This window comes from Anolis sagrei, chromosome X (assembly GCF_037176765.1).
Source record: "Anolis sagrei isolate rAnoSag1 chromosome X, rAnoSag1.mat, whole genome shotgun sequence".
NCBI classification, from domain to species: domain Eukaryota; kingdom Metazoa; phylum Chordata; class Lepidosauria; order Squamata; family Dactyloidae; genus Anolis; species Anolis sagrei.
Window position 1 is genome coordinate 22,230,422 of NC_090034.1, and position 14,354 is coordinate 22,244,775.

The following is a 14,354-nucleotide window of genomic DNA, read 5'->3' on the forward strand; positions in this document are numbered from 1 at the left end:
ATCTTGGGAAGAACCAGAATGGGGCTTCCCCTCCCAGGAACCCATTTCCAAATCCTGGAAGGTCCCAGATACGCTACCAGTTCTGGCATTTTCCCAATTCAAGCCAAGCTGTGGAAAGCTGTCACCTCTACAAGGAGGGACATTGCTTTCTTTCTCTCCAGCTGCGCTATGACCTGGGAATGTTAGCCCAGCTGTCTTCATTCTCTGGAAGTGTCTAGGCGGCATGTTGACCTGGTTAACACAAGGACTGAGGTGGAAAGCCACCTCCATGAGGTCATCGCCCTCAACATCAGCAGCTGGTAGAACTTGCTCCACATCTTCCTCCATCTCTTGTACCAGGAAAATGAAAAACAGGGCTGCTTCTGCCTCTGAAGTCAAGGAGAGGCTCTGGGCCTCCTTCCATCTCCTCATTCTTTGCAAGTGACAAAGAAGGAGGAACAAATGGTGGCACTGCGGTGACTCTATTGGGTCAGAAGGACTCACTCACCGCTCTCCCAACCATCCTAAAGCTCTGACTTTTAGGAAGGCATTCCAGCAAAGAGATTAGGAGCCCAGACCTTGGGTCTGGAGGAACAACATGGTCTTTTTTGGAGCTGGGATCAGCTCTGAGCATGAGGGTGCCTCCCACCACCCCACCGCAGCCCCCCCAAGGAAGAAAGCAGAAAGTGTCCTGAGAAAAGTTTATTAAATACACCTCTTCACCACACCTTGGGTCCAAGATATTATAGCAACAATGCCAAGTAGAAAGAACAGCATGGCTCTTTTGGAACGAAACAGATCCTTCTTACTCCATTTGGGTTGGAGCAGCAGCAGGGTGGCAAAGATACATTGGGTGCTCCTTTATGGCCATTCCTCTTACGTGGGAATTTTGAAGTCAAGAAGCATTCCCTTTAATCTTACAATTCCCTCCAGAACATCACAGAGACTTTTGGAAAGCGGTGGGCCCTCATTTGAGTCCGGCTGAAAGGTTCCTGAGAAAGCGATGTTACTTCCTCCTCTGGCTGCAAGTCAGGGCAATGGGCTGGCACCCAAGAGGCGGCCCATCCTCCTCCCCTCCCCATGAGGTCAGCAATGGGGTTACTGGGTCCTGACCTCCAGGGTCTCAGGGGGCTGCCCAGCAGCATAGGCACCAGAGTGCCGGAGTGTGCTATAGTTTGGCGGAGGGGTCCGCGGGGCTGGGTTTTCTGGTGGGAGGGGCAGGCGCATGGCCGTGTTGAAGGTGGGCAGGTCATTGTCCTCCTCATTGTCCTCTTCCTGGACATCACAGGCTGGGTTGTCATGGCCCTGGATCCTTGGGAATGGCCCAGAGGCCCCTCCTCCTCCCCCTTCCTGCCCTTCCTTCTCCTCCTCTTCCTCATCTTCACCCTTCCGGCCCTGCCACCATTTCTTGGTCTTCTGCCAGCGGCGGCGCAGGATGATGCAGAAGGTGTCGATGAAGAAGACCTCCACGATCTCGATGACGCAGACCACTGAGCAGCTCATCCAGAGGCCCAACTGGCCACCGAAGTTGGACAGGAGGAGAACCACCTGGCAGGGAAAAGGGCATTTAATGCGACTCAGACCACTCTAGGTCTGCGGCAAGTGGGAATATGACCTCTCCAAGAGATAGAGGAATGGTCACCTGGACCTTAACCCTCTTCGTTGTCCTCCTGCAAGATCAACAGTGGGAGCCAATGAGTCCCCTTCCATTCAAAACTCACGTTGTTTGTTGGGTTCTCCTTGATGAACCTCTCGTTCAGGTCCTTGTAGAAAACAATAAGGTTTGCCAAGTCCGTCCTGGGGGTAAAATGGAGAATATGGTCAAGGAGGAAAAAAGAAGAAGCCAGGTGCAGGCAGGGAAATCAGGAGAGAGAGCCTGCCTGCTTTTCTTTTGTGTGACTTACTTGTTTAATGTCTTGTTCTTCATCCTTTGGTCCCAAGAGAGAACGCGGAGCATCCACTCCTTGAGGTGAAATCAAATCAGGGTCAGTATGGCCACACTTAATTCTCAAGGCCCCTATTTATTGTCCCACAACCCCTGTGCCATTTACCAAGGACCACAAAGTCCCTCTTCCTTGCGCTCTTCTGTTGCTTTGCCAACCCATTTGTCTTCCTGAGCTTCAAAGCCCCTAAAATCCGGCACTCTTTGGCTATTTGTCTAGAGGAATGGCTAAATCCCACCCTAAGGTCAGTAGGGACTTCCTCATTTATCCTTCCCCAATATTTTCATGCAAAATGCACCAGAAATGCCAAGGCAGCCAAGAATTATGGCTGAGATGCTCACCTCAGCGGCAGTCGAGGGCCACTGGGCCAGGCTGGTGGTGAGGGTCCATTCCTTCAGGCTGCAGAGGGAACAGGTCATTAAACAAGGACTACAACCTGGGGATCCCACTGGTAAAAGGCTGGGATTGGGCCTTACCTGCAGGCTTCCTTGCAGGTCTCCTGGCATCCCAGTTGCTCCTTCACAAACCGCTCATGCAGCTTGTAGTAGCAATACACTGTGGAAGGTAGGGAGGGAGAAAGGTTAAGAAGAGCCAAGACAGGAGACCCCCATCATGAAAATCCAGATCATAGAAAGGGAGCTAACAGAGACTCACTCCAGTCTGGGTTTTTCTTGTAGTTGCAGAACTGGGCTCCGGCTGGTGGAGGCTGAGCGTACTGGGCACAGCCGCAGGTCTTGAACATCAGCTTCTGGAAGCAGGAATGCAGGCAGATCTGCAGAGGGAAAGCAGTGGGAGTCAATGGGTTGCCAGTCACTAAACCCGCACCACCGGTTTGGCCCTTATAGAGGCTGCCTTGGGACTGATGAGTGGGGGATCAGGACCTCTGTCCCACCTGCAAAGAGTAGTTCTTGTTGTAGAGGTTCTCCACAGGTATATCCGAACCATCCTCTGTGCAGTTGCTGTAGGGCTTGCTGAGCCGCTGGGAGGTGGTCTGGGGGCATAAAGGCAGAGGTCAGCAGGGCAAGGAGAGGGGCAGCTTTCTTGTGCCCTCCAACCTAAGGAGGAAACTCCACTGCCCAGCAACGAGAGCATCTGAGCATTGTCCGAGCCTTCCTTCTCAGCAGAGAGGCCCATGACGTTTGGTACTAGCTGGGGGTCAGAAAGTCAAGGTGACTCACAAAGTGCATTCCGATTGAGGTGGCAGTGCCCGTCTCGATCTCGGTGCCAATGTCCTCGATGAAGGGGTACTCATCCTGGCCGTGGATGACCACCTTGGCCCCCGTGGAGGTAACCAGGTAGGGGTTGTAGTCAGCCTCATCGATGTGCAGGACCACCTGCAGCCCTGGGGACAGGAGAAAGGAACTGATCAATGGAGGGGACCAAAGGTAAACCTTGGTATTTTGGATCAAGCACTTGCAATGTTGGCTTTGTCAAAGAGTCACTATTCTCCACTATTCAGGGATCACTGAACGTGGTTAAGGAGCAGGGCTTCATCTACACCAGGCATGGGCAAACTTCGATCCTCCAGGTGTTTTGGACTTCAACTCCCACAATTCCTAACAGCCTCAGGCCCCTTCCTTTCCCCCCTCAGCCGCTTAAGCGGGAAGGGAAAAGGAAAGGGCCTGAGGCTGTCAGGAATTGTGGGAGTTGAAGTCCAAAACATCTGGAGGGCCAAAATTTGCCCATGCCTGATCTACACTGTAGAATGGATGCAGTTTGACATTCATTTAACAGCCATGGCTCAATGCTATGGAATCCTTGGATACATATTCTGTAGCCAAGAACCTTGCCAAACTACAACTCTCAGGATTCAATCGGATTGAGCCATGGCAATTAAAGCAATGTTAGACCACAGTAACTCTATAGTATAGATACATCCTAAGTGAATTTTTTTTAACAAATACACAGAAAGGCACTAGTGGAAATTCTGCAGAAGGAAACAAAGGAACAGAGATCATCCCCAAGGTGGGATAGGCCAGGAGTAGAGAGAAAATTGGCATCTGAATACCACCATCTTGTGAAACACCAGCCATCCAAGCAACCTTTCATGCCCTGTGAGGAGTTGAAATAATAATAATAATAATAATAATAATAATAATAATAATTTTAGAGAATTTTTATTATTTTGAGAGATGTCTTGAGCCTGTCAAAGAACAAATCAAGGCAAGCAAACAGATAAATAAAAAACCTGGAGAAAGGGGATTATATACATTTGCCATTTGTCTTTCTGCTGGTGTCCTCTGAGTTCCTGAGCATGTCAAGAGCAAGTATTTGCCCTGCCCAATGACCCAGCTGGTCCTTACCATTTTCGCTTCCTGCAGTCGACGTTTTGAGGATCACCCCATCCTGTCCGCTGTTGAAGGTGTAGCAGTTCCCATGCAGCGGGTGATGGAAGGTGGTGAAGTTCCTGCAGAGAAGGAACCGAGGTTGAATTGGGAGCAAAGCATTGAACTGGGAAAGAGACGTCATAAAGTCTCTTTCCCAGTCCACATTTTTGGACCTCTTCTCCAGGAAAGAAAAATAAAGGACTTGAATACCATCTTCAAAGAGTTCCACGGAACACAAATGGCAGGTTGAGACACTACAAAAAGTTTAACTTTATGGTGCTATTTGTGAGTTTGGAGGGGATTTTTAAATTCAGCATTGCTTCCTTTACCCCATGGATCCTAGTATAAAGACTCTGAAGGCAACACAACCGCTATCTTATAAATAATAGGTAAAGGGACATCTGGCAGAAAATGGGATTTAGAGGAGCTCTCCAAGGTGCCAGATCTTTTTTCTGGAGGGCATCTTCCATCACCAACTATTTCTGAACTATAACCCGGAGTAGATTCAGCACCCCTATTTCAGACTCTGCCTCCTTGAAAATGAACAGATCATCCAACTTTTATTATCTTTCCTAGCATGGGTACCTGGCGTTGCCCAGGTTATTTGAAAAAGTCAATTTTTAAATTGTACAAAGTGCATAAGGTTGTGGATGAACTATAACTCACATCATGACAGGTTAACCCCGAGAAACTCCACCAGTACTTAAAGCTTATTATGTTGGGCAAGTTTGCTCTAGATTCATCATTGGTGGGGTTCAGTGTGCTCTCTGGCTGTAAGGTAAAAGACAACTCCCACTATGGTGAGACAGTCTCCTCAAACTCCTCCAGTAGGTTGAGTTAGTCACGGGGGTTCTGTGTGCCAAGTTTGGTCCAGGTCCATCATCGGTGGAGGATACAGTGTCTCTGGTTGTGGGTGAACTGAAACTCCCAGAAAGTATGGTCAGTTTCCCACAAACCCCTCCAGTAATCAGATTTTGGCATATCAGGTGTGTGTACTAAGATTGGTCCAGAACCATTGGTGTTTGAGTTCACAGTGCTCTCTGGATGTAAGTGAACTACAACTCCCCCAAAATCAAGGTGCTTTTCCCCCAAAGACGTCCAGTATTTTTTGCTGGTCATGGGGGCTCTGTGTGCCAAGTTTGGTCCAATTCCATCTTTGGTGAAGTTCAGAGTGCTCATTGATTGCAGATGAAATATAAATCCCAGTACCTGCACTCCTAAATGCCCAGGCCAATCCCCTTCAAAACCCGCCAGTATTCAAATTTGGGCATATCAGATATACATGCCACAGTTTGTCCAAATCCATCATTGTTTGGGTTCACAGTGCGCTCTAGATGTAGAGAAACTACAACTCCTATAAATCCCTCCAAAGACTTCCAGTATTTTATTTTTGGCCATGGGGCTTCTTTGGGTCAAGTTAGTTCCAGGTCTATTTTGGTGGAGTTCAGAGTGCTCTTAGATTGCAGGTGAACTCTATATCCCAGGACCTACAACTCCTATAAATCATGGTGAATTCTCCCCAAACCTCTCTAGTATATTCAGTTGCTGACCAATTCCTTTTCTTTGTAGTAAAATAATATAGTTGTACTATTTACAATAACAAGGTTTCTATAACACAAATAACAAATTCCTCTGTTTGCTGTGTGCCATAGAAAAGAACAGGAAAGGGTTATGGGAGAGGCAGTGGGTGGGGTCATGCAAATTCCACACCAATGGAGAAAGCAAGAAACACTGCGATGTCTGTGGTGGGGGAAACACATAAAATCTAGGATGGAATTGTCTCTGTATGAAAGCCTTCACGTGGTTGGTGGGCATTATGGTGTTTGTGGAGGACCTTGGCAGAGCTCTTGTACATTTTCATAACCTGAAATGTTATTAGAGGAAGGGCCATTGATGTCTTCTGGGAAGTGGGAGCTGTAGCTGTTTGTGAAAGTGGTAGCCAGTCCGTGTAAGTTGACAATGTGGCCACATACACACATACATATTTAAGAAAAACCTTTGAAATGAATGCAAGTCAACGGGCAACTTAAACGACATACTCAGACACAGGCTGCCTTGTATTTTGTGCTGAACAAAGCCAGGATATTCAATCCATCAAACAATTAATCAACCAAACTCTGAGATTCTTTGCTGGAAGGAAGGTCCCAGTAACAATGGTTGACCTCTGAGCAAACAGGATTCGGCACTTTGATGCACAACTTCAGTGCAGTTGCCGTACACTTCTCAGAAAGGTTGAGATCCACTCCATCTGAGCTAAGCGCACAGTCTCAAGATGCCATTGAAGAAACCCATGGATTCAGCCCATGAACAGAACTCAGTTGGTGTGTGCCGTTCCCCTTCCCTGGCCCCCTCAAGAGCCCTCGAGGGAAGCACCTGCTTAACGTCTCCAACTGGAAACACATTTCGTTTGAATCCATTTTGCAATCCTCGGGCCCAGTTGCTCTGCTTTTGAAAATGGTGGGGAGAGAGACCCCAGGGGTCTGGGGAAGGATCCCTCATCTTCCTATTGACCCTCTTGATATACTCCAAAGCAGGGGATGTTGGTGGGTCCTGCACTCATGAGATTGATGGTACCACCCTGGCTCAGTCTGCCCTTTAAAAGAGCCCTCCAAGTGTCCTAAGAGGGTCTCAGCACCTTCAATAAACCCAATAAAACCCTACTAGCCCTGCCGCTTTACATCTCCCGATCGAAACCAGAACTTACCTGGCATCGCAGGAGACGCCATCGAAGGAGCAGCTCAGCAGAAGCTCCTCAGGAGAGTAGCTCATCCTCTCCTTCTCCTCCTTATCGATCTGCGCCATGATGTTCATGTAATGCAGCTTGTACCACTCCTGAATGGCATTGACCCCGGAGCTGAACTTGTAAACGGCACAGTCAGTGTTGTTTTGGGAGTCACACTGGAAAGGAAGGAAGGAAGAAAAGAAGGGAGGGAGGGAAGGGGAGAGGAAGGAAAGAAAGAGAGGGCCTTCAGAACTTACCCTGCAGGGGTCAAACTACAGGTTCCTGGTTTGCCAGAAGGAAGACCACCAAAAGCAGGCATTGGCAACCCAGACTCTCGAGTGTGGAATCATAGAATGCTAAAGTTGGAAGTGACACCCCAAGGGCTATCCAGTCCAGATCCTTTCTGCTATAAAGGAAAAGCACAATCCAACCCCCCCGCCCCCCGACAGATAGCCATCTGGCCTCTGCATAAGAGTGCCCATGGAAGTTCCACTGTTGAACATCTCTTCTGTTCCTCTTCAGCCACAGCTTCCCTTTCCTGAGCAATGCTGAGCCAAAGAGAGAGCTTGTGGCACCTGCAGCTGCATGAACTCCCTCTTAACTCAATGTGCCCAACTTTTCCAACCTCAGGTCCCCTTGGGCTGACTATAAGGTGTCCAGATGATATTTCTACTTACCAACTGGAAGCCCACTTCAGGGTTCTTGACGTTCACGATGCTGGAGCTCCCTGGGAAGATGCTGGCATCGGCCCGACGCTTGTAGCCAGAGGAACTATTTCTGGGCCTGGCGTCAAACTCGTTGGCTATCACAAGGGGAAAGAGCTTGAGGAAGTGTCCCTTCGTGCCTTCTTCACTTTCTTCAGGGCCCAAGTCACGGCGCTCCCGGATTGGACTCCCTGAGAAGTTGTACAGCAGCTCCAGTGCCATCTCGGTCTCCTTGTCCAGTTCCGTCAGGTGATCTTTGATGGCGCTGTACCTGTGGGAAGGGAAATGTGGTGTGAACGGACCAGTCTCCACCCAAAATTCAAACGTTTAGGTCTTCCTCAGAGATGGGCAGCTGTTGCCTCCCAGGCCACTCTGGGTTTTAGTCCAAAACTTAAAGGAACCTTCCAAGGTGAGGAGGGGGATTCAGCACCTTGCAATGATAATGTTGGAAGGGACCCCATGGGCCATCCAGTCCAAACCCATCATCTAATAATCATAATTATAATAGAATTGTAAGGGGCCTAAGGGCTATCCAGTTTAATAATAACAATAATAATAAGCTGGAAGGAACCCCAAAGGTCATCCAGTCTAATAATAATAATAATAATAATAATAATAATAATAATAATAATAATATCATACAGTTGGAAGAGACCCCAAGGCCATCTAGTCCAACTCCCTTCTGGTAAGCAGGACGACACCAACCAAGGGCCATCCAGTCTAATAATAATAATAGTAATAATAATATCATAGAGTTGGAAGAGACCCCAAGGCCATCTAGTTCAACCGCCTTCCGGCAAGCAGAACGACACCAACCAAGCCTTCATGACAGATGTCCATCCAGCCCTTACTTTCAAAGCTTCATAGAAGGAGAATCCACCAGACTCTCTGGCATTCTATATTCCACAAGAGTTGGAAGGGATTCCCAAAGGCCAGCCAAACCAACCCCCTTCTGCCAGGCCAGAAGACACAATCAAAGGCCTCCTGGCAGATGGCCATCCAGCCTCTGCTCAAAAGACTTCCAGGGAAAGAGATGAAACCAGACTTCCAGGCAACAGCTCTTATCGTCAGGTTAGGTGGAATCTCTTTTCTTGGAGTTTGAACTCATTGCTCCTTTGTGTCAGTCTCATGAGTGGCAGGAAACAACCCTGTTCCCTTGTCCTTATGACCGCCTTTCCAATGTTAAAACACAGCTTTCATGTCCCTTTCAAGATTTCTCCAAAGAAAACACCACCAAGATCCTAAAGAGCAATTCATAGTCCCCACATTGTATCATTTGGGTGGCTCTTCTTTGGAAACAACTCGGTCTTGTCCATCTCTTTCTGGACCTGCTTTGGCCAGAATGGGATGTATTTCTCCTTGGCTAGAACTCCCTCAAAGCTCAGACTAAACTCCTCCATAAAGGAGAGACCTGCACCCCAGGGGTGTGAGGCAGGTGCCACTCACTTGTAGGGGTTGATGTTGCAGATGGTGACGGCCGGGAAGGGCAGCTTGTGGAACTGGACGGTGACGGAGACGGAGGCTACGTAGTAGTTCATGACCAGCTGGGCGCAGTACCAGAGGATGAGGCCCACAGCCCCCAGTGTCAGCATAATCCACAGGGCACGACGCAGGCGGCCCCGCGAGACCACGATGCGCCGGCAGCCGTGCGTGTTGGTGTTCATGCAGTACCACTGCATCAGCTCCCGCAGCGTGGGTGCCTGGGGCCCCGTCATCGGGAGTGTCCGCTTGATGGTGGCCTTCAGCTTCTCTGCTGGAGCCATGGTCACTAGTGAGCGAGGGCCTCTGCTCTTCTGCAGGCGGATCTCTATTCAGGAGCAGAGGGGGAAACAAAGGCATTACAGCAGGTGCTCAGTGAACTCCCACTGGGATTGCTAGGTGTTGTCAACAAATGTTGCTCCTGGAGGCTTGAGAGTCACTATGGAAAACAAGCCTCACACTATACCCCAAGCATGGGTAAACTTTGGCCCTTCAGGTGTTTTGGACTACAACTCCCACAATTCCTAACAGCCAGCAGGCTGTTAGCAATTGTGGGAGTTGTAGTCCAAAACACCTGGAGGGCCAAAGTTTGCCCATGCCTGCTACGCCTCATACCATACCTTAGTATTATTATTGACTTTTGCTTAAACCATAACAGCACTGAGGATTGGTCAATGTTGGATGAATGTCCTTGAGAGTCACTATCAAAGACAGGTGTCATTCAAACTATACCCCATGCCATACCATATTATTGCTGTTATTGTTGTTATTATTATTATTATTGACTCTCTGTTAAACCATGGCTCCCTGGGGATTGTTAAATGCTGGATAAATGTTACTTCTGGTGACTTGAGAGTCACTATCAAAAGCAGGCCTCACTCATATTATATCCCATACCATATGATGATGATGATGATGACTGACTTGCTTAAACCATGATCACACTGGGGATTGGTCAATACCGGATAAATGTCACTCCTGGTTACTTGAGAGTCACTATGAGAAGCAGGTCTCATTAATACTATACTCTATACCACATTGTTGTTGTTGTTATTATTGATTCTTGTTTAAACTGTGACCCCCCCCCCTCCCCGCAGGAGATTGGTCAATATCAGATAAATGTCACTTTTGGTTCTTGGAAGTTGCTATTTAAAAGCAGGCCTCATTCATACTATACCCTATCCCATACCTTCTTCTTCTTCTTCTTCTTCTTCTTCTTATTATTATTATTATTATTGACTCTCGCTTAAACCATGACCCCCCTGGGGACTGGTCAATGCCAGATAAATGTCACTCCTGGTTATCTGAGAGTCACTATCAAAGACAGTCATCACTCAAACTATACCCCATAAACATGTTGTTGTTGTTGTTATTGACTCTTGTTTAAACCATGACTCCCCCTGGGGATTGGACAATACCAGATAAATGTCATTCCTGGTTGCTTGAGAGTCAAAGACAGACCTCACTTATGCTATACTCCATACCATACCATGTTATAATTAGCAGTAATATTATTGACTCTCAATTAAATCATTCCCCCCCCCCCACTACTAGATGATGGATAAATGTTGCTCCTGGTTGCTTGGGAGTCACTATTTAAAAGCAGACCTTACTCATACGATACCATTCCATAAACTCTATATTAATATTAGAATCAAAGGGTCCAACCAGACAAGCCCTATATCCCAGGATTTGATCTCAGATTTTCTGTTTATCCCAGATTATCTGGCAGTGCAGACTCACACAATCCAGTTTAAAGCAGAAAACCAGGGATGAGATCCTGGGATATAGGGCCTGTCTGGAAGGGCCCATAGAGTTGGAAGAGACCCCAAAGGCCATCCAGCCTCACGCCCTTCCTCCAGCCAGACAGGGAAAGTGCAATCAAAGCCCTCCAGACAGATGCCCATCCAGCCTCATAGACATTAGCAGATTCATGTAAAAATAGGGCTATAGAATCAGAGAACCCTAGCGTTGGAAGGGACTCCCAAAGGCCATCCAGTCTGACCCCCTTTTGCCAGGCCAGAAAAGCACAACCAAAGCCTTCCCAACACATGGCCACCCAACCCATGCTTAATGATAATAATAACAACATCTATAATAAGAAGGCCGCAAATAAGACTTCCTCCCTCTCCCTTATATCTTAGGCACCCTTTGGGGTCTTTCATGGATTCAAAGGGTTTCAATAGTTCAGATCCCCTCCACAAATCCCTGGGGCTTTCCTTCTCACCTTCCTTCTGCTTTTTCACCTTTTATTCTATCTCTCCTTCCTCCCTCCTTTCCTTCCCTCCCTTCTTCTGCCTTGCCACTTTTTTCCTTCTACCTTTCCTCTCTCTCCCTCCCTCCCTCCCTCCATCCATCCTTTCCTTCCTCTTCTTTCTTCTACCCTTTCCCCTTCATTCTACCTTTCCTTCTACCCTTCTTTCCACCTTCTCTTCCTTCTACCTTTCCTTCTATCCTTCCTTCCATCTGCCTTCCCACCTTTTCCTACTACCTTTCCTTCTATCCTTCCTTTTACCCATCCCACCTTCTCTTCCTACTACCTTTCCTTCGATCCTTCCTTCCTTTTACCCATCCACCTTCTCTTCCTTCTACCTTTCCTTCTATCCTTCCTTCCTTTTACCCATCCACCTTCTCTTCCTTCTACCTTTCCTTCTATCCTTCCTTCCTTTTACCCATCCACCTTCTCTTCCTTCTACCTTTCCTTCTATCCTCCCTTCCTTTTACCCATCCACCTTCTCTTCCTTCTACCTTTCCTTCTATCCTTCCTTCCTTTTACCCATCCACCTTCTCTTCCTCCTACCTTTCCTTCTATCCTCCCTTCCTTTTACCCATCCACCTTCTCTTCCTTCTACCTTTCCTTCTATCCTTCCTTCCTTTTACCCATCCACCTTCTCTTCCTTCTACCTTTCCTTCTATCCTTCCTTCCTTTTACCCATCCACCTTCTCTTCCTTATACCCTTCCTTCCTTTTAACCATCCACCTTCTCTTCCTTCTACCTTTCCTTCTACCCTTCCTTCCTTTTACCCATCCACCTTCTCTTTCTTCTACCTTTCCTTCTACCCTTCCTTCCTTTTAACCATCCACCTTCTCTTCCTACTACCTTTCCTTCTATCCTTCCTTCCTTTTAACCATCCACCTTCTCTTCCTTCTACCTTTCCTTCTACCCTTCCTTCCTTTTAACCATCCACCTTCTCTTTCTTCTACCTTTCCTTCTACCCTTCCTTCCTTTTAACCATCCACCTTCTCTTCCTTCTACCTTTCCTTCCATCCTTCCTTCCTTTTACCCATCCACCTTATCTTCCTTCTATCTTTCGTTCTATCTGCTTTCCCACCTTCTGTTCCTACTACCTTTCCTTCTATCTTTTCTGCCTTTTCACTCTTCCTTCCTTCTAACTTTCCTCTCCTTCCTTCCTCCCTTCTACCTTTCCTCTTCTTCCTTCTTCACTTCTACCTTTCCTTCCATTCTTCTACCCTTCCTCTCTTTCTTTCCACCTTTCCTTCTATCCTTCCTCTCTTCTAGACTTCCTTCTATATATCCTCACCTTCCTTTCTTCTCCTTCTATCTTTCCTTTCTAACTTCCTTCTATCCTTCCCTCCCTCCTTCTGCCTTTTCACCCTTTCTTTCTTCTAACTTTCCTCTCCTTCCTCCCTTCTACCTTTCCTTCTATCATTTTTCCTTCTATCCTTCCCTCCCTCCTTCTGCCTTTTCTGCTTCTCTTCTTCCTTCCTTTCCTGCTATCTTTCCTCTCCTTCTTGCCTTCCTTCTACCTGCCCTTCTGTCCCCCCCCCCGCCCTATTTTGCCTTTTCGCCTTCTCTTCTACCTCTCCTTCCATCTTTCCTCTCTTTCCTTCTACATTTCCTTCTATCTTTCCTTCCTCTCTTCCACCTTTCTTTCCTTCTTTCTACCTTTCCTCCTATTCTCCCTTCCCATTCAATAGATCCCCCCACAAACATACACACACATTGCCCTCCTTCTCGCCCAGGTAAAGGCAGCCTCGACGGGGCGCCCATCCACCTCTTACCTGGCTGCTCTCCGGACTGAGAAAGAGGAGGAGGAGGAGGCGAGGCGGCTGCCGCCCGTGCAGAAGCGCCGCCCGAGCCCGCCCCCTTTCTTTCTCTTCCCTCCCCCTTGGGCTGCGATCTCGGGGCGCCCCCTGCCGCTCCTGCCCCATCTCAGAATGGGAAAGAGCAGCAGCAGCAGCAGGAGGAGAGCAGGCTTGGAGACAGAAAAGAAAAAAAAAACCATTCGGGAGGGGTTGGAACTTTTTCCCTCCCCAGATCACTTTTCAGGAGTGGCACAAGAACTCAACAGGGCCCTGAAATGACTATCATTGTGCAGTTTCTTCAGAGGTCACAGGTCCTGAATCATTGCTCCCTCCTTAAGCCAGTTCTTGTCAGCCACAAAGGACAAGAGTTTCCAAAACTGGCAGAAGTTTCTTTCTGATTTCTTCTGCTTTCTTCCTTCTATCATTTTCCCTTCTATCCTTCCTTCCCTCAGGGCGCCTTACATCTGGCACAATTCGATGCCATTATATATAAATAATATAGTAATTACATATAAGAACACAGTAATTAATTTTAAAATTAGTTTTAAAATAAAAAGTACATCAATAAAAAGTGCAATAATACTGGCTGTCTAGCCTTATGTAGAAACAAATTCAGTGATCACAATACAATCGGAAGCCTGTCCATAGTCCATTTTCCATAACATTATCATCATTACCATTGTCAATTATCTGCCAGATACCCAAAGGCCTGGTCCCATAACCACGTTTTCAATTTCCTCCTAAAGACGAGGAGGGATGTTGTTGACCTGATTTCGCTGGGGAGCGAGTTCCACAGGCAAGGGGCCACCACCGAGAAGGCCCTGTCCTTTGTCCCCACCAAGTGTGCTTGCGCCAAAGGCGGGGCTGAGAGCAGGGCCTCCACAGAAGATCTTAAACTTTGAGGTAGGATGTAGAGGGAGATATGTTCAGACAGGTAAGCTGGGCCAGAGCCATATAGGGCTTTATAGGTCAAAGCCAGCACTTTGAATTGTGCTTGGAATTGCACCAGCAGCCAGTAGAGCTGACATAACAGAGGGGTGTTATGCTCTCTGTATGACGCTCCAGTGAGTAGTCTACCTGCCACCCGTTGGACTAGTTGAAGTTTCTGAGCAGTCTTCAAAGGCAGTCCCACATAGAGAGCATTGCAGCAATC

At 47.7% G+C, this 14,354-nt stretch overlaps 1 protein-coding gene across 1 annotated transcript; it reads right to left on the reverse strand.

Annotated features, from left to right (window-relative positions):
- Positions 1–673: 673 nt before the first annotated feature.
- Positions 674–13,212, reverse strand: SCNN1G (sodium channel epithelial 1 subunit gamma). The gene is made up of 13 exons (XM_060786431.2): positions 13,178–13,212; positions 9,122–9,482; positions 7,649–7,946; positions 6,954–7,147; positions 4,226–4,329; positions 3,101–3,264; positions 2,815–2,913; positions 2,577–2,694; positions 2,399–2,477; positions 2,264–2,321; positions 1,884–1,942; positions 1,701–1,776; positions 674–1,527 (listed from the first exon to the last, which is right to left on the reverse strand). Exons 2-13 carry the CDS (start codon positions 9,436–9,438, stop codon positions 1,078–1,080), a joined length of 2,016 nt encoding a protein of 671 aa, XP_060642414.2. The 5' UTR covers positions 9,439–9,482; positions 13,178–13,212; the 3' UTR covers positions 674–1,077.
- Positions 13,213–14,354: the final 1,142 nt, after the last annotated feature.

Bases quoted from the DNA above. Each gene is read 5' to 3' on its own strand.
- SCNN1G (XM_060786431.2), bottom strand. From the start codon at position 9,438: ATGGCTCCAGCAGAGAAGCTGAAGGCCACCATCAAGCGGACACTCCCG. The intron at 7,148-7,648 runs GTAAGTAGAAAT...CTTCCTTTCCAG, and splicing joins CTGAAGTGGGCTTCCAGTTG to TGTGACTCCCAAAACAACAC. The intron at 3,265-4,225 runs GTAAGGACCAGC...TCCTGTCCCCAG, and splicing joins GACTGCAGGAAGCGAAAATG to GGCTGCAGGTGGTCCTGCAC.